We start from the raw sequence: 27,125 nt of genomic DNA on the forward strand, positions 1-27,125 counted from the left end.
CCCATGGTCCTGGCCACCAGAGAAGCTGACGCTTTTTCTTATAGTGTGTAAGCACGACCACCACTGATAAATTGCAGGGTGGTCGTAACCATGGAAACGAGCAGTGTATAATGTGATAGAAAAATGAATCCAGCCAGCAATGGAAGCAATATGGATAATCACAATACATCAGTAAGAGTACTGTTGAGGTCACTAATAAAGGGGCGGCCACTGTGGAGGTCACTGTTAAAGGGGCATTCGCTGTGGATGTTACTGTTAAGGGGGCAGGGGACTGTGGAGGCCACTGTTAAAGGGGCAGCTGCTGTGGAGGTCACTTTTAAGGCAGCAGGGTACTGTGAGGTCACTGTCAAGGGAGCGGGATACTGTGGCAGTCACTGTTAAAGTGGGGGGCACTGTGGAGGTCTCTGTTCAGGGGCAGGGAATGGTGATGGTTACAGTTAAGGGGACGGTCGGCTATGGAGGTCAGTGTTAAGGGGCGGGGTGCTGTGGAGGTCACTGTCAATGGGATGAGGTGCTGTGGAACTCACTGTTAAAGGGGTGGGCTGCTGTGGAGGTCCCATTTTAAGGAAGCAAGGAACTTTGAGTGGGGTCAGTGTTAAGGGGTGGGGGGCTGTGGAGTTCACTGTTAAGGGGGCAGGATGCTGTAGAGGTCACCCTTATGGGAGATACTGTCAATATCTTTTAACGACACACAGAAACATTAAATGAAATAGATTAAATATATCCATGCAAAGCCGGGTCCTTCTGCTAGTGTATACAGTGGATATAAAAAGTCTACACACCCCTGTTAAAATGTCAGGTTTCTGTGCTGTAAAAAAATGAGACAAAAATAAATTATTTCAGAACTTTTTCCACCTTTAATGTGACCTATAAACTGTACCACTCAATTGAAAAACAAACTCAACTCTTTTAGGTGGAGGGAAGAAAACAAAAAAAACCTAAAATAATGTGGTTGCATAAGTGTGCAGACCCTCTCATAACTGGGGATGTAGCTGTGTTCAGAATTAAGGAATCACATTCAAAATCATGTTAAATAGGAGTCAGCATACAGCTGCCATCATTTAAAGTGCCTCTGATTACCCCCAAATAAAGGTCAGCTGCTCTAGTTGGTCTTTCCTGAAATTTTCTTAGGCCTCGTTCACATCAGCGTTTCAGCCTTTCCGTTCTCCTGCTCCGTTATAGGAGCAGGAGAACGGAAAGGACGGATTGGGCACATAACTGAGGCGAGCGGAGCCTACGGACCCCATAGACTATAATGGGCCTCAGTTATGTGCCCAATCCGTCCTTTCCGTTCTCCTGCTCCTATAACGGAGCAGGAGAACGGAAAGGCTGAACGCTGGTGTGAACTCAGCCTTAGTCGCATCCCACAGCAGAAGCCATGGTCCACAGAGAACTTCCAAAGCATCAGAGGGATCTCATTGTTGAAAGGTATCAGTCAGGAGAAGGGTACAAAAGAATTTCCAAGGCATTAGATATACCATGGAACACGGTGAAGACAGTCATCATCAAGTGGAGAAAATATGGCACGACAGTGACATTACCAAGAACTGGACGTCCCTCCAAAATTGATGAAAAGACGAGAAGAAAACTGGTCTAGGAGGCTACCAAGAGGCCTACAGCAACATTAAAGGAGCTGCAGGAATATCTGGCAAGTACTGGCTGTGTGGTACATGTGACAACAATCTCCCGTGTTCTTCATATGTCTGGGCTATGGGGTAGAGTGGCAAGATGAAAGCCCTTTCTTACCAAGAAAAACATCCAAGCCAGGCTACATTTTGCAAAAAACACATCTGAAGTCTCCCAAAAGCATGTGGGAAAAGGTGTTATGGTCTGATGAAACCAAGGTTGAACTTTTTGGCCATAATTCCAAAAGATATGTTTGGCCCAAAAACAACACTGCACATCACCAAAATAACACCATACCCACAGTGAAGCATGGTGGTGGCACCATCATTCTTTGGGGCTGTTTTTCTTCAGCTGGAACTGGGGCCTTAGTTAAGCTAGAGGGAATTATCAACAGTTCCAAATACAAGTCAATATTGGCACCAAACCTTCAGGCTTCTGCTAGAAAGCTAAACATGAAGAGGAACTTCATCTTTCAGCATGACAATGACCTAAAGCATACATCCAAATCAACAAAGGAATGGCTTCACCAGAAGAAGACTAAAGTTTTGGAATGGCCCAGCCAGAGCCCAGACCTGAATCTGATTGAAAATCTGTGGGGTGATCTGAAGAGGGCTGTGCCCAGGAGATGCCCTCGCAATCTGACAGGTTTGGAGTGTTTTTGCAAAAAAGAGTGGGCAAATCTTGCAAAGTCAAAATGTGCCATGCTGATAGACTCCTACCCAAAAAGACTGAGTGCTGTAATAAAATCAAAAGGTGCTTCAACAAAGTATTGGTTTAAGGGTGTGCACACTTATGCAACCATATTATTTTAATTTAATATTTTTTCTTCCCTCCACCTCAAAGATTTCAGTTTTGTTTTTCAAATCAAAATATATAAGCAATAGGGAATAAAGAATACAGTAAAGTCCTCCATTCTTCTGTATGTCCGGTAATAAAAATGCAATATAACATTGTGCTGTGGGTGAGAATCCACACGTACCTGGTACAGTCGATGTTTCCCATCTGAATCTTGCTGATTTACAGACAGATTAAACCCAGCTTCTTTTCTTTCTATAGCAACATAATACTTTCTGCAATTGAATACATTTTAACGTTAATATGTTACAAATTCCCAAAAATGGGGTATCTTAAAAAGTTACCATGAAATACAACATATAAAATAATCACACCTTCTTTAGGATGGGTTCACACATAGGTTTTTGTTGGCTTTTTTTTCTACCTTTGTGGTAGAAAACGGACTTTTCAATTTGCAGAAAACGAACTTATAAGATTATTTTCGGAGCCCTCTCAAGTGCCCAGGGCGGTCTCTCAATCCTCGGAGCCCCAGGCTGGCACCTCCTAAACGGCTGATAACTCCGCCCTCCGTGCGCCTCTGCCCGCCCGTTTACTCCCCTCCCCTGTCCCTTTCCACTGCGGCTGTGCGGTCCAAATCGTAGCGGGCGCATGCGCAATGCGATGCCCGCTCCTGGCAGGGCATCGCAATACCTATTGCGCATGCGCCCGCTACGATTTGGACCGCACAGCCGCAGTGGAAAGGGACAGGGGAGGGGAGTAAACGGGCGGGCAGAGGCGCACGGAGGGCGGGGTTATCAGCCGTTTAGGAGGTGCCTGCCTGGGGCTCCGAGGATTGAGAGACCGCCCTGGGCACTTGAGAGGGCTCCGAAAATAATCTTATAAGTTCGTTTTCTGCAAATTGAAAAGTCCGTTTTCTACCACAAAGGTACCGTTTTTATGTTCTGGCTGGATCACATAACCCTATTTTAATGGTCTAACATGCTAAAATGTGGTGACAGACTCCCTTTAAGGGTGTTTTTTGGGCGGTAAAAACACCAGCTGTAGATGTTAGCTGATGGTCTATGGGAAATTATAAACACGGGACACACAAGCGTTCTTTTTTTTTTTGCCTTTGGTGTTTTTGTTCATTAGATGGTGTTTTTTGGCTTTCTGGCTTCTTTTAAAAAAACGCAGCATGCTGGAGCTCTTGGCGTCTTTTTCAGGGGTTTTCACATTTTCTTCTTTAGGCCTCATGCACACAACCGTAGTTTAGGTCCATATCCAATCCGCATTTTTTGCAAATTGGATGCAGACCCATTCATTTCAATGGGGTTGCAAAAGATGCGGACAGACAAAAAATAAATAATTGAAAAATGTCCTATTCTTGTCCATTTTGCGGACAAGAATACACATTTGAAACATACTGCAAGACATGCAGAAGGGAAAATGCGGGATGCACACGGCCAGTACCTGTGTTTTGCTGATACGGTCATGTGTGGGTATGGTCGTCTGCAGGATGCCTTACAGGGCGTTGCAAAAAATGCTCGGAAAAAAAGACCACAAAAATGCTGCAAAAAATGCAGGTAGACAAAAAAACACGCATGCAGTTATTCTTCCGTTTTTTTTAAGTGGTAAACGAGGTCAGTGCAAACTTCATGCGAGCACAGTCCCTAAGGGGCCGGCCACTTTAACCTCAATTTTTTTTCAAATTGCACAATAAGCCACAGTTATTACAGGTTTACAGCCGATGTTTCCTTTGATTTGTGTCCTATCCGTGATTTGTGTATTTACTATGACGTAAAAGCCGGGTGAACGCCCTCTAAGTGCACTGATCCCATCAATTTTGCCAAGGGTTCAAGACTAAGAACACTGGGATAATGGTAATGTGCGCCATATTCATGACTGTGTGACGCCCAGTGCTGGATTTTGGTCTCAGGAAGCCATGGCCACGGTAAAATCCTGATCAATGTAAGGACTGATTCAAAGACTATGCTGGGTCTGGTACACAAGGTCCGTGTGTCGGCTGCATCTCCCGGACATATCCTGGCTGCCTTGATCCGAACTGACTGAGGGCTCATATGCACGCGGCTGTAAGCTTTTCGCAAACGCGGATCCCGGCCAAGGGCATGCCGCCATTTCTTTTTTTACTCCTGTAGAAATGTCCTATACTTGGCTGCAAAACGGACAAGAATAGGACACCTTTTATTTTTTGCGGGGCCACAGAACGGACAAACGGATGCATACAGTAAACAGTGTGCTGTCCGCATCTTTTGCGACCCCATCGAGATGAATGGGTCCGCATCCAATCAGCACGGAAAATACAGGCGTGTGCATGAAGCCGGAGCCAGTCTCTATCTGATGGCTGACGTCCACATGTGAGCCCAGTACAATAGACGCGTGATCAGATAGGAACTGACTGTATCACAAAACACAAAAAGAAAGGTGGAATCTGATTGGTTGCTATGGGCAACTAAGCCAGTTCTACTTTACACCAGTTTGATAAATCTCCCCTATTGTCTTGTTCACAAAACCTTAGGCCTTGTTCACGTTTCACAGATCGGGCCGGCCGTTCTCGGACAGAGCTGCCTGCCGGATCCTCTACTTCACCATTAAATCCCCATTGACTGCAATAAGGTCCGGTGGTGACCCGGCCGGACAAAAACCGCTGCATGCAATTTTCTTTTGTCCGGCTGACTGCCGCCATTTGCGCTGGATCAGGCAGCCAGATCTCCTTGTTAACATAGCCTTATTCTCAGGGCTAAAAATGAGCAGGGCGCCCAGTCCATTTACAGTAGATTTCATTCATGCAATGAGTAAGGCCTCTTTCAGATGGGTGTTGCGGGAAAATGTGCCGGTGCGTTGCGGGAACACCCGTGATTTTTCCGCACGAGTTTTGCACTCGCGTGAGAAAAATCGCGCATGTTTGGTACCCAAACCCGAACTACTTCACAGAAGTTCGGGTCTGGGATCGGTGTTCTGTAGATTGTATTATTTTCCCTTATAACATAGTTATAAGGGAAAATAATAGCATTCTGAATACAGAATGCATAGTACAATAGCGCTGGAGGGGTTAAAAAAAATAAGAAATAATTTAACTCACCTTAGTCCACTTGATCGCGTAGCCCGGCATCTCTTCTGTCTCCTTTGCTGAACAGGACCTGTGGTGAGCATTCATTGCAGGAACAGGACCTGTGGTGACGTCACTCCGGTCATCACATGATCCATCACCATGGTAAAAGATCATGTGATGGAACATGTGATGACAGGAGTGACGTCACCACAGGTCCTGTTCAGCAAAGGAGACAGACGAGATGCCGGGCAGCGCGATCAAGTAGACTAAGGTGAGTTAAATTAATTAATTTATTTTTTAACCCCTCCAGCGCTATTTTACTATGTATTCTGTATTCAGAATGCTATTATTTTCCCTTATAACCATGTTATAAGGGAAAATAATAATAATCGGGTCCCCATCCCAATCGTCTCCTAGCAACCGTGCGTGAAAATCGCACCGCATCCGCACTTGCTTGCGGATGCTTGCGATTTTCATGCGACCTCATTCATTTCTATGGGGCCTGCGTTACGTGAAAAACGCACAAAATAGAGCTTGCTGCGATTTTCACGCAACACACAAGTGATACGTGAAAATCACCGCTCATGTGAAGAGCCCAATAGAAATAAATGGGTCGGTATTCAGTGCGGGTGCAATGCGTTCAACTCACGCATCGCATCCGCGCGGAATACTCGCCCGTGTGAAAGGGGCCTAAATTCGGAGGCACCAACGTCCTCAACAAAATCTATATGCAAGAACTGGGAATTTCAGTGCAGGTCAGTTCAACAAGGTAATCTTTACGCTGAAACTGGCCTTAAGGGGGTTGTCTATGATGGGGAAAAAAAAAAAAAACAGCCCCATATCTGTGCATGGGTTGTGTCTGGTATTGCTGATCAGACAAACGCATTTTCCTTCCGTTTCCTTTCTGGTTTTTTTTGCAGACCATATACGGAACCAATCATTTCAATGGGTCTCCAAAAAAAAAAATAAGAAGTTACTCCGTGTGCATTTCGTTTCCGTGTGTCCGTATTTCCGTTCCGCCAAAAAATAGAACATGTCCTATCATTATATATGTATGGAGAAGGCTCACCTCTTGAACAAAAATTGGAATGGGTGCACCTACAGGGAAGATTACACGCAATCTTCAAAAGTAATATATAGATAAAAAGGTAGTAGGGCACACCTGCATTTAAATACACATGGGAGATTTATGTGGACAATACATTTTTATTCAAACAAAAATTGTGTATTGTGACACATAAAACATAATTAAACATATATTTGCATGCTATATAGACTTAATATTGCTTATAAAATTAATAAAAACAATAATTGGATAAACACTAAGATATAAAATCATATAAATGATCCCAGAGGAATAAAATCCTAGCAAAACCTTCCTATAGCTCTGTATGTCCGATTTGCATCACTCATCCAGCGAGGCTGATTGCCAAGAAGTTTGACACAGTCCGTGGTATTCGGAATTTGTAAAGAAAAAGTTCAATGCGATCAGATAAGGTCTTATAATATAGTTACTCGTGTTTCCTTTGCTTTGAATTATCGATGTCTCAGATCCCACTGTCTGTATATACACTTAGTTCGGCACTGGTTTTTACTCACAGTTCTGTGGAGTTGTGCCGACTGTGCTGCGATTAGCGTGGCATCCCACGTGTAGTACGCTTACAGGCAGTGGTATAGCTTCCAGGAGGTAGGTTCAGGGATCTTCGGTAATAACTTGTAGGAGTGCCGTCTCAGTGATTTGATGTGGTTTCGTTCCTGCACAGGTGCTTTAATCAATTGTCACTGCGGCTGTCCGTATTCGATTTTTCCTACCAAATTTTCGATACCGATCCCTCTCCTTATGGTCGACTTGAAGCGCTTCAATATCCAAATTGTATGTATAGTTTCATGGGATTATCCTTCACCAGACGCGTTTCGGAGTTAACTAAGACTCCTTCCTGTGGTGGCACACATGTGACTGGTGCTGCGGCTAGGGTTGCCACCCGGCTGGTAATTTAGTGTCCCTGCCGATGCCTGTAATAATAATTGCCAGTATTTTCCTAATAAGGACTGTGTACCAATGAGCGCTTCCATTGCGGAGTGCTCATTAGTACAGCCTTTACCTCCTGCCCCCGGCACTAATGGGGCATCATTATTACTGGGGGAACTAATGGGGGATTAATATTACTGGGGGTTCTAATGCGGGCACTATTAATTCTGGGGGGCACTAACAGGGGTATTATTAACTTTCTGGGGGCAGTAATGGGGGCATTACTACTACTGGGAGCACTAATGGGGGCACTATTAATTCTGGGCGCACTAATGGAGGCATTACTGGGGGCCCTAATGGGGGCATTTTTAATTCTGGGCGCACTAATGGAGGCATTACTGTTACTGGGGGCCCTAATGAGGGTATTTTTAATTCTGGGGGGACACTAATGATGGTGTTACTATTACTGAGGTCACTAATGGGGGCATTATTAATTCTGGGGGGCGCTAATTGGGACATTATTAATTCTGGAGGGCACTAAAGGAGGCATTACTATTACCGGGGCACTAATGGGGGGCATTATCTATTCTGGGGGGCACTAATGAAGGCAGTAATATTACTGGGGGCACTAATGGGGGCATTATTAAAACTGGGAGCAACATTATGACATAGCGACTTAACACCCTGTGTTAACCCCCCAACCAACTCCCTAGCTTAACTTGGCCGGCTGTACCCTTAGTGGGGTTGACTCTCCATGTTGAAAACAGCTGATCTCCAGTTTTTACTACAGCTGGACTCACTGTCAGTCTGGAAAGGAGTTTTATCGTCTTAAAACAACCCCTTTAAGTATTCTTTATAAGCACGTACATACACCTGATGAAATCTATCTATCACATTTCATTGATTTATTGAACTTCATAGTGACATTTGCATGTTATGTGCAGTTCAGAGAAATACAGCGCAAAAGAGGACAAAGATCGCACATTAGATAATGTCCCAATAAAATATTATAATAATAATGATAATAATATACTATCTATAAAAAAAATAAAAAATAACTATTAAATTAAATTAAATTAAACAGAAGCTCTATCAGTCTGTCTATTTATGTGTCAGTTATAGAAACCCCCACCAACTCACAGCCTTGCAGCCACTGCCGGGATAATGTCACTGCTGGGGACCTTGCAGTCCATTGCTAGTCCCTCTCTGCCTCCAGCCTTCTGCAGATGGATGTTGTGTGCTGCCATAGCAACGGAGGGTGTGGACCATGGAACCAGCTCCTGTTATCAGCAAGGGAAAGACTCGGTGCAGTCAACAAAATGGCGCCTGCAGCGCGGACATACGGGCTCAGCGCAGATTTAGCTCTAGAATTTAGAATACGGATAGACGCTTTGGCCGTATCCTAGCAGCGGCGGGCGCAGGGCGGTGACGTCAGGGCCGAGCGACCAATATTATGTGACAGCAACAGGCCTGTGTCAGAAAGAAGGTCGTGGGCAGAAAGTAGGATGGAGCGGGCAGCAGGGCTGTGGAGGCTCCGGCAGCTTTACCCCTGCCTTCCAGGTGACTAGCTCATGTCTGTATGTATTGTGTGGAGGGGCTGCCATGTCAGTTCTGCTAGGACTACCACAGGGGGGGGGGGGGGGTCTGGGCATAGGGTATGGAGGGGGCTGGGGCTGTAGGGGCAGTGTTTACCCTCCTGTAGTCCATAGTGATTCCCTCAGAAGAGAAGGGTGGTAAGTGACCACTGCCTAATCCTTCCCATCCCTGAGATCAGCGCCCATAGCGGAGGCTGTAATATCAAGCTAAGGCTTACCAGCTACTACGCTATGTGATTACAGCTATATTTGTATGTCCATGGACATTCCCTTTAAATGGGGAAAACTAACATACTGCTATGGTAAAGGAACCAGTTTGACCTTAAAGGGGGTCGATCGGTGGAGATCTGATCTCTGGGACTCGCGCCAGTCTTAAGAGTGAAGGGGCTGCGGCATGAGGGCTCATGCACACGGCCGTTGCCTGTAATGCAGCCCACAAACAGCGGGTCTGCAATATACAGGCACTGGCTGTGTGCGCACCATATCACGGATGCGGACCCACTCCGATGATGCGGTGCAGAACAGAGGCACGGATTGTAAGCCCACGGAACCACTATGGAGTGCTTCTGTGGGTTTTCTGTCCATGCCTCCGCACCACAAAAAAGTAATGCATGCACCACCTTTTTTGCAGTTCAGACCGTCGGATGTGGATCGTGGACCCCAATTAAGTGAATGGGTCCGCGTCCGCCGATGGTGGGCACACGTTCAATGCCCGTGTACTGTGGACCCCAAATTGCGGTCCGCTGAATGGACCCGGCCAGCACACGGTTATGTGCATCAGCCCTTAAAGAGACGTAATGCTAAACCAGTGCTGCGGACCCTACAGCTCTCAGGATTGGTGCAGGTCCCAGAGGTCAGATCAAGTACTGCACAGTCCATGTGTCATCAGGAAAACCCCTTTAAAGGCAATGGACCTTTGGGGACATTTTTTTTTAATGATTGCATTTTATTCATTTTGGGCTAAAAATCCTATTTTCAAATGTTTAGCCGTTTATGAGATACAAGGGTAAAAAATCAGTCTGTTTGCAAGCTGTTGGGCGTCTGTTTTCTTTGAATCCCATTATCTGACTGCTCATGTGTAGCCCTTATTTCTCATCTCCTGACTTCATAGTTTGATAAAATTGAGCTATAATGAGTGTTTATTAGGTCAGGAGATGAGAGCTACTACACATGAGCCGTCAGATGACGGGATTCAAAGAATACAGAAACTGGCAGCTTGCAGACAATGATTTTTAACTCTGTCTCTCTGAAACGGCTGAACATTTTTAATAGAGACCAATTGAAAAAATGATGGTTAGCCCAAAATGAGTAAAATGCAATCCTAAAAAAATGCTCTGAAGGTACCTAGAGCCTTACCCTTAAGGTAACGTATCACTAAGACAGCCATTCATCTCCTCTGACTCAGGTGATCAGCTGCTATCACCTTGGGGAGCCCCATCTAGGCTTCCCCTTCCGTCACATGGAGGGGGGCCTATAGCAGTGGAACACCCCTTCATGGTGTCCCTAGGTCCTAATAGGGAATATGAACAGGGCTTGTCACCCGAGACAATTAATAACCTCTCCTAACCAGTCCTATTGTCCGTGGTCCCCGGTGGCAGAGATCTGCAGGGATGTTCTTCTTTAACCGGTGACGGTTCTGCCTTTTTTACACTACGTTCACTTGATGGATTAAAGTCTAATGTGTATTTTAACCCTCAGATTTCAGCTTTGAGTTTGCACTGCGGCGGATCCGCATGAGGGTTATCCCCATTATCATTCAGCAGGTCTTTGTGTTCTCTGCCTGAACGTGTGACAGACCACTTATTTCTGCGGAAACTCTGTCCTGCTGCACTTCTGGAAACAGTCCCATGCATTGGGAACAGGGATTTTGGTGCAGAATACGCATAAACAACTCTGTGTGAACGTGTTCTTAGGGTTGAGTTCAAATGTAGGGTTCTCCTGTGATCAGAGGTCATATCTAACAAGAGGGATCACCTGCCCAGTTGGCCGTGACCTGATCCCCTGTTAGTAGGGGACCTCCTATGCCTGGCTATGATATATTCTTCATATTACGCACTATATTTACGGTAGTACTGTATTTACACTTACAGTCTCTTCTCATTACCAGGGATAAAGGGCCGGTGCTGTGCTACAGTCCGTGCTACGGTCCATGCTGGGTCCGTCAGACATTCTAGCTCAGGACTTCACACTGATGAAGAAAAAGAAAAAGCCTTGTTGGATCGGATCATACGGGTGGATCATGCCGGAGAATATGGAGCAAATCGTATTTATGCCGGGCAGATGGCCGTGTTGGGCAGATCCTCTGTGGGACCCATCATTCAGGTAACTTAGTCCGTTCCTTTGAGGCCCTGTTCATATCTGTGTCTGAGACTCTTATCGCAAAATCCGTTTTTTTCTGATGGGACAGATGGCTTCCCATGCTTCCTAGTCTTCCCGTCAGATTGATGGACGCGGCAACAGAACCCAATAGTGGGCCTCTGATCATGTCCTCAGTGCAACAGATCCGGCCGTACAGCATGGTTATCATTTACATTGGGAACAGCAGTGCAGCTGTGGACACGGCCTTATTCATTAACCCCTTAGTGACCAGCCTGTTTTGGGCCTTATCGACCAAACGTTTTTTTCTTTTTCACCTTTTCATCGTCGCATTCCAAGAGCTATAACTTTTATTTTTTCCGTCAATATGACTGTATGAGGGCTTATTTTTTTGCTGGACAAGTTGAAATTTTTAATGGCACCATTTTGGAGTACACATAACTTACTGATTAACTTTTATTAACTCTTTCGGGGGGATGGGAAAAAAACAGCAATACCACCATTGAGTTTTTACGTGAAAAATTTAGCTATGTTAGTTTTTCAGCATAAGCAAGACATTTTTCCCTTTCATCCTCCATGACAGCACACCATGAGAGATGACCCTTCACCAACCAGGTAGGGACAGGAAGAATACATTTGACCCTCCTCCGGCTCCTCTTCAGTTTCTTCCTATCCCTTCCAGGTGGGAGACAGTTAGGCTACTTTCACACTGGCGTTTTGTCTTTCCGTTTCTGAGATCCATTCAGGGCTCTCACAAGCGGTCCAAAACGGATTAGTTTTGCTCTAATGCATTCTGAATGGAAAAGAATCCGCTCAGAATACATCAGTTTGCCTCCGTTCAGTCACCATTCTTCTCTGGAGGCGGACAACAAAACACTGCATGCAGCGTTTCTCTGTCCGCGATGTGGTGCGGAGCAAGATAGATCCATCCTGGCACGCAATGTAAGTCAATGGGAACGGATCCGTTTTCTCTGACACAATAGAAAACGGATCCATCCCCATTGACTTTCAATGGTGTTCATGACTGATCCGTCATGGCTATAGAAGACCTAATACAACCGGATCCTTTCATAACGGATGCATGCGGTTGTATTATTGTAACGGAAGCGTTTTTGCAGATCCATGACGGATCCGCAAAAAACGCTAATGTGAAAGTAGCCTTATTCCTCATAGCAGTTGATATGGGTCCGCGTCTGTGGAGGCAGACAGAGGCGGCTGTTTTTTTGTTTTACCTTTTATGCCTTGACCACATGAGGGAAGCAGGCAGCACCCATTCCCTAGTTGGGTTTCTGAGGTGCTGGGCGGTCCACAAAGTACCGGGCATCCTCACATCACCTCCTGCTCTGCTCATCGGGTGTGGAGGTCCATGTGGTGTCCGGACACTCAGTGAGTTCCTCCGGTCTTGTGCGCGCTCCCTGCTGCAGCCCGATACTTTCGGCTTTTGTGATGACGCCACAGGAAGTCGGGTGCGTTCCAGCAAAGACTTCCGTTATGCGTGACCCACACAGAGGGAGTGGAGCTTAATTTGGCACGCGGATCAAGGCGGAAACCGCCCTCTGTTTCTGTCTATTAGGGAAGAGTTAAGGGATGTAATCAGAGAAGAAATGTGTTCTGCCCTATCTGAAAATCCCGTGGCCGTTGCTGGTCCCACTACATCCAAACGTAGAGCTGCTCAGATTTTCCCTCCTCAGACTCCGAACAAGACTCTGAGTTAGAGAGTAAAGATTCGATCGATTCCTCTGGGTCTGATACGGAATTCAAAAGTTTTCTTTTTTTCCTCTGAGGATACGAAAGAATTGATAAAAGTGGTCAGAGCGACCATGAACCTCTCAGATGAGAAGGTTCAAAGGTCAGTCCAAGATGAGATGTTTAGTGGACTGGAACAAAAGGAAAAAATTGGTTTTTCCAGGCCATATAAACATGCATGAATTGATAAAAAGTAGGGGTGCACCGAAATGAAAATTCTGGTCCGAAACCGAAAATTCAGGATACCCCTTGACCGAAACCGAAAATGGCTTTTTGCCCAAATACTTTTAAAAGACCCCCCACCCCATAACAGTGCCATCCACAGACCCCCCCACCTCATAACAGTGCCATCCACAGACCCCCACCCACCCCATAACAGTGCCATCCACAGACCCCCCACCCCATAGCAGTGCCATCCACAGATCCCCCACCCCATAACAGTGCCATCCACAGACCCCCCACCCCATAACAGTGCCATCCACAGACCCCCACCCACCCCATAACAGTGCCATCCACAGACCCCCCCACCTCATAACAGTGCCATCCACAGACCCCCCCCCACCTCATAACAGTGCCATCCACAGACCCCCACCCACCCCATAACAGTGCCATCCACAGACCCCCCCCCACCTCATAACAGTGCCATCCACAGACCCCCACCCACCCCATAACAGTGCCATCCACAGACCCCCACCCCATAACAGTGCCATCCACAGCCCCCATTGTACAATTAATAGATTAATAGAAAATATTTCAAAATAGCGGGGAGGGACTGGGAGGAGGAGCTGGGGGCCGGTGCGTTCACTGTGCTCCGGCCCCCAGCTCCAGTAGTTATTAAATGTTGTACAATTAATAAGCATTCTATTCATGAGGCCCCCTCTGCAGTATTACATTCAATACAGCCACATCATACTCACAGGGCTGTCATCTTAATGCTGGCCGGCCGGGCAGAGGAGCGGCAGCGTCACAACTGACGTCATGTGCCCGGCCTACTTTCTGAATGAAGGAGGCGGCGCAGGCATGTGACTTCAGTCGTGATGCTGCCGCTCGTCTGCCCGGCCGGCCAGCACAGCCCTGTGAGTAGGATGTGGCTGTATTGAATGTAATACTGCAGAGGGGGGCCAAATGAATAGAATGCTTATTAATTGTACAACATTTTATAACTACTGGAGCTGGGGGCCGGAGCACAGTGAACGCACCGGCCCCCAGCTCCTCCTCCCAGTCCCTCCCCGCTATTTCCGGCCGATATGTAAAAATATCGGCAGAAACAGATTAGGTGCATTCTCGGCCGATATTTTCGGCCGCCGAAATTTCGGTGCACCCCTAATAAAAAGGGAATGGAAGGCTCCAGATAGGAAGCTATTTATTCCAAAAACAATAGACGTAGACTTCCCTTTAGTAAAGAGGACGAAGCATTGTTAACCTCCTGTCCAAAAGTGGATGCGTCCCTTTCAAAATTAGTTAAAGGATCTAATGCACTTCCTTTAAAATTTGAAGACATGGGGTCCTTAAAGCACACCATGGATAAAAAAAAGTAGATTCCTGTCTGAAACAAACCTGGGTATCTGCTGCAGCCCTTTTCAAGCCAAATCTGGCTGCCACATCCGTCGCTCGATCTCTTAGAAGATGGTTACAACAGTTGGAATCCCTTATGAAAGAAGGCACCCCTTATGACTCTTTAAAGGACTCCTTCCCTCTCTTACTAAAGGCAGTAGATTTCTTGTCAGATTCCACCGCAGAGTCTGTAAGGATGACGGCAAGAACCACTGGGTTAGCGGTTGTGGCTAGAAGGTCTCTATGGTTAAAACCATGGACGGGAGACATCAGTTCAAAGATGAAACTATGCAGTCTTTTTTTTCACGGAAACCTAATGTTTGGTTAAGATTTGGAAAGTATTTTAGAAAAAGCTTCGGATTCTTAAAAAATCCTTTCCCTGTGAAACAAATAAAAGGAAGTTTTTTTTCTTTTGGAATGCTAAGAAAGGAGCCTCCTTCCAGTCCAAGAGATCTGACGGGGAGGGACAATGGTCCAGGGGAAAAAGTCAGAAGATTGGTAGAGGGTTCTTGTTTAACCTTAAAAATTCTGAGCTTCCAAGCAATGACACCAGGCTTCAGGTGGGAGGAAGACTAAGATTCTTTGCAAAAGAATGGGAAGAAATTACCGTGAACCCTTGGGTTCTAGATATTATATCAGAAGGTTACGATATTTCTTACCGTCTTTCTCCACCCATAAGTATTTTCAAGGTAACTTCAATTCAGAAATGTGCTCTTCTACAGGAAAAAGTAGAGGAGGGTATCTTGGATCTGTTGGCTCAAAAGGCTATTATCCTTCAGACATAACAGGCTGAGGCCCTAGATATGGACACTGAAAGGCCTCTCCCTTTCCCCCCCTCCAATCCCATCCTTCCTCCCCCCCCCCCCTCTCTCTCTCTTCTTTATTTCACTTTTATTCTTTTTCCTTATTTCTCTTACAATTCTATCTCTTTTGTGCGCCCAAACATTATTTGTCATTACTGTTCATGGCTGGACTGAGAATGACATTAGAACACTGGGGAAAACAAGAAAAGAATATACAACCTCTCCTCCTCCGGACTATAAGTCTCACTAGCCTAGTTATTAAGTTATATGTTTGGTCACATGTATGTAATCTATGCAACTCCAATTACCTGCTATTGTATGATGCATGTACATGAACCGTAACTGCTATTTTGTTATGTCAATCCCATACAATTTGACTACTTGATTATTTGAAAATATGAAAATAAAGAATTGATTAAAAAAAATAAAAAAAAGGCTATTATCCTGGTTCCAGCTCTTCAGCAAAGGTAATTATTCAAAGTTTTTTTTGTAAAAAATAATGGAAAATTACGTCTGATAATAAACTTCAAGAGTCTGAATAGATTCATCAAATACGAGAAATTCAAGATGGAATCTATAAAATCCACCATAAATCTGCTAAAAAAAAGGAGACTTTCTTGCTTCGATAGATTTAGGAGACGCATATTACCATATTCCGGTATGCGAAAGAGATCAATGTTTCCTTCGTATAGCAATTTTTCTGGGAAAAAATCTACACCCTTTTCAGTTCCAAGTCCTCCCCTTTGGGATTACCTTCTCTCCGAGTGTTTTTACCAAAGTAATAATAGAGGTGGTGGCTCACCTGAGAAGACAGAACATCATAGTAATCCCCTACCTAGATGATTTCCTATTGGTCGGAATTTCTAGAGAACAGTCTGTTCCAAACCTGTCTAACTCTTTATCAAACAGGCTGGTTGATAAATTCAGAAAAATCTAACCCCTGTCCATCCCAAAGTTTAACCTTTTTAAGGGTTCTGTAAGATTCTACACATCAAAAAACCTTCCTTCCCGCTCAAAAGTGGCAGGGGTAATAGAGAAAGTTTCAAGCTTCCAGGGGTGTTCAGCTTGTACGATCAGAGAAGCTATGAAATTTCTGGGCACTCTAACATTATGTATCCCAGCGGTAAAATGGGCCCATTTCCATACTCTGGTTTCTCAGCAGTGGTTACTAGAGAACTGGAACAAAGGTCAGGATTCATTAGAGGAAACAATTCAAGTTCCCCTGTCAGTATACCAGTCTCTGTAGTGGTGGCTAGTTCCAGATCATCTGCGGGAGGGTGTTCCCTGGAGTCCCAGGCACCTAAAGATTGTTACAACAGATGCAATGGGGATGGGGGGCTCAATGCTCTCATCTCTCTTTCCAGGGCCAGTGGGCCGGAGAACAGATGGCTCTATCCTCAAACCTGAGGGAGTTAACCCTGGTCTGGGAAGCTCTATAAGCTCTATCCCAAATTATAAAAGGGAAAGACATTCAAGTAAGATCAGACAACACGACAGTAGTAGCCCATCTAAACCGGCAGGGGAGGAGCAAGAAGTGTAAGCCTAAATCGGATGGCGGAGAAAATTTTTTCCTGGGCAGAGATTCATCTGTCTGCAGTACACTTAAAGGGATCCCTAAATAAAAAAAGCTGATTTTTTTTAAGCATGGTATCTCTAAGGTCAATGGCATGGAGCCTAAAAGAACAAGTTTTTTTCTCCAGATAGCAGACAGATGGGGCACTCCCCAAGTGGATGTGTTAGCTTCCGCAAAAAACATGAAGCTCAAAAAGTTATTTTCCGTAAACCCTTTCGACGGGAACATAGGGGTAGACGCGCTGTTCCAAAAATGGGATTTTCATCTGGCATATGACTTTCCTCCCTTTCGTCTGATTTCCAGGGTTCTAAAAAAGATTCTTCAGGACAGAACCCATGTTATCTTGATAGCACCGTTATGGTCGAATAAATCTTGGTTCCCTCTTCTTAAGCTCCTTTCAGTTCAGAGCCCATGGATTCTTCCCTGGAGGCAAGATCTGTTGTCCCAGGGACCAGTTTTCCATCCCAAGGTAGAAAAATTGCATCTGGCTGCTTGAACCCTGAGAGGGTTACCGCCCCCCTCCCCCCCCCCCCCCCCCCAATTTATTTATTTTTAAAAATAATACAAATAAAAAAAACTCTAGGCTGTCGGGTCAGAAAGACACTGAGGAGGAGCCAGAGGAGGGTCAAATTTATTCTTCCTGTCCCTACCTGGATGGAGGCGGGTCATCTCTCATGGTGTACCGTCATGGAGGATTTGTGAAAACCATATTACTTACCAGTAATTTCCTTATCTTTTATTCTCTGGATTAAGATGATGATACTGATACCAAATACATATTTTTCGTTATACTACTTTTGCACAATAAAAACCCTTTAAAAAAAAAAAAAATATATCTTTATTTTATTTTTCACCCTAAAGATCTGTGTAACAGCTTGATTTTTTTTTTGCAGGACGACTTGTACATCGGTATCTATTTGGGGTACATAATAATTTTTTTTTTGATAAGTGTATTTTTTTAACTTGGAATTTTCTAATTTAATATAAAACTGTTTAACATTTTTTTTTACTATTTACTAGTCCCACAAGAGGACTATAATAGACTAACTTTTGATCCCTTCTAAAATACATTTCAATGCAATGCAGTGCTATACTGATATCCACCAGCAGGCTGCGTAGGAAAGATACGGCCTGCTAGGCATGGCTGGGACTTTCATTAGGACCGTACCGTCATGTACAGACATTGGCACCCTGCAATCTCATTTGTGGGGTGCCGATGGGAGAAGGAGGGAGTCCCTTCCCTCTGTAACCACTTAGATGACACAGTCGCAATTAGTGGCAGCATCCATCGGCGCTTCTGTTGGTCCAGGCCGTTACAGCAGGAGCCCGGCTCTTATGTGATAGCTGAGGCCCCGTTTTCCGCTGCACGTTAGAGCTTAGACTGGGCCGCTGTAAAAAGGTGTATTGGTGGTCACTAAGAGGCTATAGAAGCACTTCTGGCCTGTCAGAAAGGTACATGATGTAAATAGCAGTGATGGTAATTGTCGTGCCAGTGACTGTATTTGTAAGTTATCCTCTCCATTCTGTTCCTCAGCTGTGTCATGTGACCAGCACTCTCACACAGCGTCTTATGTGTGGACATGTATTCCTATGAGACTGACTTTGATGCTCCCATAACAATCAATGGAGAAACTGACTTCCTGTCCACACATAAGACGCTGTGTGGCGGGAAAAAAAAGACGGACACCCCGTGTTTGCAACTTTTTAAACTCTGTTGCGACTAGTCCCAAATGGCATTTCTTTGCCACCCTCGCCACTTTCTGACAAGAGGGAAAGAGCAGGGGCCAGCTGGCCCACAACATTTATCTTCTTTTACCCCAGTTTTCTGGTATAAATGAAGACTGGAATCTACGACCGCTCCGAGCTACCGTAGATTTCAGTCTTCATTTACTCCAGGAAAGATTTCAGTTTAGACACCCGGAGGATGCGCCTAATTTATGAGAAGACCTGTACCCCCAACATAAATTAAGTGCACCCTCCAGCACCGCAGGGGATATCAAGAATGGCGTACCACATGCCGCTCTTGATAAATCTCCCCCCTTGTGTGGATCCTTCTCACCGTCCACATCGCACACGTATACGCATTAACCACTATTCACTTCAGTTGGGACTGCAAGGTAGACCTACTATAGCCTTTAAAGGGCAGATCTGTACCTATGACACTGGCTGACCCGTTACATGTGCGCTTGGCAGCTGAAGGCATCTGTGTTGGTCCCATGTTCAAATGTGCCCGCATTGCTGATAAAAATATTTTTAAAAGTTTTAATATATGCAAATGAGCCCCTAGGAGCATCCGGGGTGTTACCATTACACCAGTGGTGGGGAACCTCCGGCCCACGGGCAACATACGGTCCACAGGATTGTTTCATGTGGCCCCTGGCTCTCTGCCGCCCTGCAAGAGCATGTAGGCGCGCACTATGACCTGATACTGTGCGCCGTAAGGTCACAGTCCAGCGCGGCGAGAAGACCAGGGAGAGTGAGTTAATAAACTCACGTTTTTTTTTCTGGATGTGCTGCGGAATTTTATATTTTTTTATATATATATTTATATTAGTGTGCAGGCGCCATTTTGGGCTGCAACAATACAGCGCTCTGGATTTTTTTTTTACCAAATATAGCCGTCACATTTTTAACTTTGTATGGCCCCCGAATGATGTTACAAATATTTAAATGGCCCTTGGCAGCAAAAAGGTTCCCCGCCCCCTGAGGCTCTGCTCTCTCTGCAACTGCTGCCCCCTGCACTTTGATTGATAGGCCCAGATAGTGAAAACGTCATCACACCTGGCCCTGTCAATCAAAGTGCAGAGGGGGCGGCAGGTGCAGAGAGAGTGGAGCCTCTAGGTGTAACGGCAACGCCCCCGTTGCTCCTAGAGGCAAATTTGCATATAGTAAAACATAATTTTTCTCAGCAATGCGGGCACATTTATGGGACCAACACAGATGCCAGGTCTGCCAGTTTCATAGGTGCAAATCTGCTACCAGATGTCCTTTAAAGCCACAAATTCCCTGCACTCGTTCCCGCAGTGTAATGTGCAGTTGTGTCTTTCTGTTGCAGCATATGTGGGATCAGGAGAAGGATCATTTGAAAAAGTTTACTGAATTAATGATTTCAAACAGAGTGCGGCCTACGGCTCTGCTGCCCTTCTGGAACGTGGCCGGGTTTGCTTTGGGTGAGTCCTTTTATCCATTTATAAAGCAGTGGTTTAGCCTTATCTTGTCCATAGCTGTCATCAGCCTTGGGAAAGCGGGGCTTGGTTTGTGCAAATTTACCCAAAGCTTTGATGAGCGCAGAGGGCTAGCTTAGCTGAATGTGATGATACCTTTCACTTAGTGATCCGTTACTTAATTCAGGACAAAGAATACTTTTAATCCATATGCAAATGACCCAAGTGCACCGAGGGCGGACCCAAGTGCACCCGGCTTCCTTTGCCAACCCCTCCCTCCGCTTCTTCATTGACAGGACCAGGTTCCTGCATTGTCATCTCACCAGGAAGGACGGGGGTTGGCAGAGGAAGCAGGAGGAGCACGGGTGCACACAGTGGCTTGGGCCTGTCCTCAGTGCACTTAACTGTTTATTTGCATATGGATTGAAAGTCCTTTTTCACCACAATGAAGCAGTGGGTCGCAAGTTCAAAGGGAACCTGTCAGTGAAATGTCGGTCGGGTGGTTTTCCTCCTTCCCAGCTCAACATACTTAACAAGATTTAAATATCTCCATTGTTACAACCACAGGTACAGTAGAGCCTGTATTAGGCAGATCTGCAAGCGATTGTCGGGAGGCAAGCGTTCCATCCCGGCAATTGCTTGCTAGCTAGCGGAGGAGACCGCTATTACATGCAGTGATTTCCTCCGCAGCATGAGGAGGAGCGATCCCTATGCCATCACTCGTCCCCATACTGTCTAGTGCAGGGATGCTCAACCTGCGGCCCTCCAGCTGTTGTAAAACTACAACTCCCACAATGCCTTGCTGTAGACTGATAGCTGTAGGCTGCTCGGGCATGCTGGGAGTTGTAGTTTTGCAACAGCTGGAGGGCCGCAGGTTGAGCATGCCTGGTCTAGTGGTTTGCTGGTGGCAGATCGCTATTAGACAGCACGATCTGCCAACAGCAGGCGATGATTGTGATCCTTCGATTCTCGCCCTCGCCCTGCCCTAACCCTTTTTCATTAGATCCAGAGACGTACTGGATCTCTGCTATGCGGGGGCTTCGGCCTAGCAGTGAGCCAGTTGCCATCACTGGCACTAACTAGCAGGCTTTAGCGCTGCCCTAGCCTGTAAACAGGCTAGGGCAGAGTTAAAGCCTGCCCATTAGTGCCGTTGTCCTCACCGGCAACACTGCTAGGCGGAAGCCTCCTCCTAGCAGTGTAAAAGGTATAAAAAAACAGCCCTTGACTTGTGCGATACCGAACAGTGCAAGGGCGAGCATAAGAGCATCCAATGAGGGGCTGCCTGGGTGAAAATGGGGATATGTCCAGGTTCAGAGCATGCAAATGCTTGTTAGCGATTATCGGCCAGTGTAATACAGCCTTATGGATGGAGATGTAATCTGGAGAGCTGCTGATAGTGGTGTCTGTAAGCAGGGGCATAGCTAAACGCTCATGGGCCCTGGTGCAAGAGTTCAGCTTGGGCCCCGTCCCTCAGTGCTTGTTGGCAAGGGGCAGGGGAGCACGTAGCCTTCCTGCTGCCTGAGGCAAACATTGAAAGGGCACCCCCTCATGCCAAATTCTTAACCTAACCCCTTCCCTCCAGACAGAGGTGTAAATTGACCAATATGCACTTTCTATAATGCTAGTGTCTTATGTGGCACAAGGGTCTTTGGGTCCCTCAGGCTCCTGGGCCCGGTAGCGACTGCTACCTCTGCACCCCCTATAGCTACGCCCCTGTCTGTAAGAATACCGTATGGCCTGTCACTATAACTTTAGGGGTTATTGTTCTTTGAAGACAGAATATACAGTCACTGGTACTTATAATATATAGTATCAATCCAGGGATCTGTCTGAAGAGAAATAAGCTCTCAGGAAGGAGGTTCTCCACACCGTCTCCTACAAGGCTGAGATTTGCTTTCTCCTGAGGTTTGTACGTCAGGAAGATTGAACAAGATACAGATGAGATGTTTCTACCTTCTAAGTAACCCGTACAATGAATTTCATTCTTTTTCCTTAGGGTTTGGGACGGCTCTGCTGGGGAGGAAAGGTGCAATGGCCTGCACTGTGGCCGTAGAAGAGAGCATATCTAATCATTATAACAACCAGATCAGAGCACTCATGGAGAGGGATCCTGAAAAGCACAAGGAGTTACTACAGGTATTCATACAACGATGGACGGAAATTAGGGGGGGGAGCATGGTTTCCCCCAAAAAACATAATTGATTACATACATTCCCAGTTATTGTATCTACTTTTGGGTAAAGTATAATACTCCCCCATAATGTATGGTAACATTTAGTCCTTTTGTCTATAGACGATCAAGAAGTTTCGGGATGAGGAGCTGGAGCACCACGATACAGGGCTGGAACATGATGCAGAACTGGTAAGAGACTTGTATACTATGGAAACCAGAGCAGAAACATGTCCATTCTCCCAACTATCTTATGGTATTGTCCCAATGCATCTGAACGAACAGTAAAACTTTACAAATAATCAGAATGTCATTTTTGGTATACAGCTACTACGCAGGCTATGTGTTTCCATGGTTACAGACCACACGTAAACTCTGTATAGTCTAAACTCGCAGTCATACTTTTCTTCAAGCAGTCCCCTAATTCTTACTAAATGATGGCAGCTTAGCAAGAAGTGAGAGATTGACAGATAGTAATATGTCACAATCGGACTACAGGTTTTGTTTCTAGTCTGTTACCATAGCAACATATAGGTGTGTTTTAGAAGCTGCAGGAAATTTTTAATTAAAAGGGTATTCCTGCCCTAAAGGGGTTGTCCTCTTTATTTATATCCTCAGGATAGGTCTTCAGTAGGGATGAGCGAATCGACTTCAAATGAAACATCCGGTCGATTTGCATAAAACTACGTTCTAATACTGTACAGAGCAGGAGCCCCGTACAGTATTAGAATGTATTGGCTCCGATGAGCCGAAGTTATTACTTCGCGAAGTCTCGCGAGACTTTGCGTAATAACTTCATAAATGAATTTCTACTGTAAAGAAACATTTCCCGAACTCAGGTTTGGTTCCAAGGTACCACTTGCAACCGAACCCGAGATCAGGAAATGTTTTTTTTACAGTAGAAATTCATTTATGAATTTATTATGCGAAGTCTCGCAAAACTTTGTGAAGTAATTACTTCGGCTCATCGGAGCCAATACATTTTAATACTGTCCGGAGCTCCTGCTCTGTACAGTATTAGAACGTAGTTTTATGCGATTCGCTCATCTCTAGTCATCAGCATCTGATCAGTGAGGGTCTGACTTCCGGTACCCCTGCTCGTACGAGTGCTGCCTTCTTTTCATTGTTTACCTGCTCGTCGTTGCAACCGCAGTGGTAAGCAGGTCTAATTACAGCTAAGCCGTCCCATTCACTTCAATGGTGCGGCTCTGTAGTATTCAAGTGCACAGGAAGGAGCGTCCCATAGAAGTGACTGGGAAGGCTGAGGCGTAATTACACCTGCTCACTGCCGCGGTTGCGATGGCGAGCAGGTAAACAATGAAGGGAAGGCTGCGTTCGTACGAGCGTGGCTTTTTCTTCAAACAGCTGATGGGCGGGGCTGTCTGGAGTCGGACCCCCACTGATCTGATAATGGATGTGTGGATAGGTCATAAATATAAATATAGCGGTTAGCCCCTTTAAACATTTATTACCTATCCACTAAATAGGTGATATATGCTAGATCGGTGGAGGCCCCCATTGAAAAATCATACCTAGGAAGAGTTTGATGGGGAGATAAGTCAAGCACGTGCCCTTGCATGCGATTATAGTGCCCTGCTCATCTGTTTTCTGCCAGTGCCATATACTTTGGGATTAAGACTATTTGCAAAATTGGTTCATTTTTTATTTTTAAGTGCTTTTGAAAGTTAAATAAAAATGATTGCAAAGGCAGATATAGCTCTTAAGATGACACCCCCCCCCCCCCCTTCCCAAACAGGCCCCACCTCTAGAACCCCTGCCTATCTTTAGAATAGGCCCTCCTCGAACACCTCCGGCCCAGATGCAGTGGCCAGAGGCGGTCGGAGCTATAAAATGGTCCCTTTCCCAACCTAGTAGACTATCCTGAGATGGGAATACCCCTCTAACTATTGTCAGCAGACTAAGATTGAAGTAGATCGGACCTTCTTTTTAATCTTCCCTTGCTGGGTAGAAGTCTAAGGCCCCTTTCACACGGGCGTGTATTCCGCGCGGGTGCAATGCGTGAAGTGAACACATTGCACCCGCACTTAATCCTCACCCATTCATTTCTATGGGGCTGTGCAGATGAGCAGTGATTTTCACGCATCACTTGTGCGTTGTGTGAAAATCGCAGCATGTTTTATATTCTGCGTTTTTCACGCAACGCAGGCCCCATAGAAATAAATGGGCCTGCGTGAAAAATCGCAAGCGGATGCGGTGCGATTTTCACACATGGTTGCTAGGAGATGATATGGATGAGCAACCCCGGACCCCATTAAAGTCTATTTACTGTATTATTTTCCCTTATAACATGAGAAAATAATAGCATTCTTAATACAAAATGCTTAGTAAAATGTGCCTTGAGGGGTTAAAAAAAAAACAAAAAACATAAATCGCCTCATCCACTTGATCGCGCAGCCGACATCATCTTTTTTTCTTCTTCTTTCAGGACCTGCAAAAGGACCTTTGGTGACGTCCGCGCAGGCCCCGCTGAGATCCTTCTATCTTCATTCAGCAGGACCTGTGCTGACGTCACCACGCTTACCACATGGTGAGCGCGATTACGTCAAAGGTCATTTTGCAGGTCCTGAAAGAAGAGGATCCCGGCTGCGCAAACAACAGGATGAGGTGAGTTATGTTTTTATTATTTTTTAACCCTCAATTGACATTATACTTAGCATTCTGTATTAAAGAATGCGATTTTTTTATTTTCCATTATAACCATGTTATAATGGAAAATAATAAAATCTACCGAACCCGAACTTCAGTGAAGAAGTCAGGGTTCGGTTCTGGGTACCACATTCAGTTTTTTTCTCACGCACGTGCAAAACGCATTGCACCCGCGCAATAAAAACTATACAACAGAACTCAATCGCAGTCAAAACTGACTAAAATTGCGTGCCTACCCGCACGATTTTCCCTAAACGCACCTGCATCGCTTCCCCCCCTCACCCGCGATGTCTGTGTGAAGGGGGCCTAAGAAAGCTGAGTAGAACCCATATACCGTCTGTAACTGCAGCCACGTTGGTTGTCACTCTGCTGGCCTACAAACCTGGGCTTATCAAACTACTTGTCATTTTTGAAGTAGTAATTTTTGTCTGTGTTGCCTGCAGGCCCCAGCTTATTTCCTGCTGAAGAACGCCATACAAGTGGGATGCCGAGCCGCTGTGTACTTATCAGAGCGCGTATAAGGAAAGGACTTGGTAAAGGACTTAAAAAAAAAAAACACAGAAGAGAATATAATGAGAATTATTTCTGTGTGAAAAAATGGAAACCTTTTTATACTTTACATATGAGAGGAGACGGCTGCCTTACAGTCATGGTGAGAACTTTTCTTATAAACGGTCACTAGGTGGCGGTGTAGATTTCTGGTCTAAGGATAGTAGTGGAACATTTTTGAATCTGAATGTGTTAACCCCTATGGCGCCATTAAACCATTTTGCTTTAAGTTGTTGTTGCGTTTTTTTATTTTATTTTTTTCAAATTCTGTTGCTTGTATAGCACCAACATATCCTACAGCGCTGTACAAAGACTGCAATCACTCACATCAGCCCCTTTTCCCAGTGGAGTTTACAATCTTAATTTCTCTAAGACAAGTGTGGAATTAGGGCTTATTTAGTATTTCTTTGGAGTGTGGGAGGGAACGACAAAAACACAGGGAGAACAAACTCCAAACACATGGCGGCCATGATCAGATACTAAACCCGTATTTCAAAGTGACGGGGATGACACCTCCTCCCTTTATTTTATTTTCCTACATGGGTAAAAGACACTATGTTACAGCCAGTAATAGGCGTTGTTGCAGTACATATTGGTGTAATCCAGCTCCGGGCAAGAAGAGACGTGTCTGCTGGATGGCTGCCCTATGGATTAACCATGCTCGGCCTGATCGGCCACCCAGCAGACAATTCTCTCCATGCCAGACTCTAAAAAAAATAATATATGCTTTCTCTGAAATGCCACAGTGTTTCAGAGTAAAATACACGGGCGCCGTTCCATGGGCATTCCGCATCACGGATGCTGACCCATTCACTTGAATGGGTCCGCAAATCTGGAGATGTGGAATGGTGCGCAACGGAAGCACGGAACGGAACCCTACGGAAGCACTACGAAGTGCTTCCGTGGGGTTTCGTCCCGTACTTCCATTCGTCCCGTACTTCCATTCTGCAAAAAGATAGGACATGTTCTATCTTTTTGTGGAACTGGTGGATCCCGACAAGATTGCCACCCTTATCGGATGGCTTGATCACAATCGTCTCATCCCTCTCCAATGACCTAAGTGCCTCCATCTCAGAAACTGATAGATTAAAGGACCTAGGTCTCACATAACCCAGTTGGTCGAGATCTCGTGTGACCAGCTGAAGGAATAGATCGATGTGTTCTGAACTCGATGGGGGTGGCATTCTATTACTTTTGGGCCTTAACTTGGTAAACGGGCCTGTGCCAGGGGTTCTGTTATGCTCACTGTCGAGGTCAACAAGGTCCTGCAGGTCCCCAAAGTCCGTCTCTTCCAGACCTAATCTTCGGCATGTGTCTCTGTTGGAGTTCTTAAAGAACTTGTGCCATTTGAGCCTCCTACAGAAGAGGTGGAGGTCCTTAGTCCAGGCGAAGATACTGAAGTCCGTGGTGGGTACGAACGACAGTCCCCGCCTGAGGACCTCCACCTCTTCAGGGCGAAGGGTCCGGGCAGAGAGATTGATGATTTGGAGATCATCTGCAGGCACCTTTCTTAGCAATTCCGCAGCGAGTAAGGGACCACCCCCTTCTC

At 45.6% G+C, this 27,125-nt stretch overlaps 2 protein-coding genes across 2 annotated transcripts in view; one reads left to right on the forward strand and one right to left on the reverse strand.

The window, feature by feature from the left end:
• The window catches only part of LOC122945443, a 54,158-nt gene extending 45,472 nt beyond the window's left edge, over positions 1-8,686 (reverse strand). Inside the window, exons 1-2 of the mRNA XM_044304511.1 lie at positions 8,580-8,686; positions 2,606-2,696 (exon numbers count right to left, since the gene is read on the reverse strand). Of these exons, the coding sequence (XP_044160446.1) occupies positions 2,606-2,696; positions 8,580-8,686 (198 nt within the window). The remainder of the gene's footprint in view (positions 1-2,605; positions 2,697-8,579) is intronic.
• A 168-nt stretch (positions 8,687-8,854) lies between these two features.
• Positions 8,855-25,805, forward strand: COQ7 (coenzyme Q7, hydroxylase). The gene is made up of 6 exons (XM_044303855.1): positions 8,855-8,999; positions 11,142-11,356; positions 20,082-20,196; positions 22,187-22,326; positions 22,484-22,552; positions 25,471-25,805. Exons 1-6 carry the CDS (start codon positions 8,945-8,947, stop codon positions 25,546-25,548), a joined length of 672 nt encoding a protein of 223 aa, XP_044159790.1. The 5' UTR covers positions 8,855-8,944; the 3' UTR covers positions 25,549-25,805.
• The last annotated feature ends 1,320 nt before the right edge of the window (positions 25,806-27,125 follow it).

Source organism: Bufo gargarizans, chromosome 8, assembly GCF_014858855.1.
Source record: "Bufo gargarizans isolate SCDJY-AF-19 chromosome 8, ASM1485885v1, whole genome shotgun sequence".
NCBI classification, from domain to species: Eukaryota; Metazoa; Chordata; class Amphibia; order Anura; family Bufonidae; genus Bufo; species Bufo gargarizans.

Excerpts from the sequence above, each read along its gene's own strand:
- COQ7 (XM_044303855.1), top strand. The coding sequence starts at position 8,945 with ATGGAGCGGGCAGCAGGGCTGTGGAGGCTCCGGCAGCTTTACCCCTGC. Across the intron at positions 11,357-20,081 it reads CTGTGGGACCCATCATTCAG|CATATGTGGGATCAGGAGAA; the intron begins GTAACTTAGTCC and ends TTTCTGTTGCAG. Across the intron at positions 20,197-22,186 it reads CGTGGCCGGGTTTGCTTTGG|GGTTTGGGACGGCTCTGCTG; the intron begins GTGAGTCCTTTT and ends CTTTTTCCTTAG.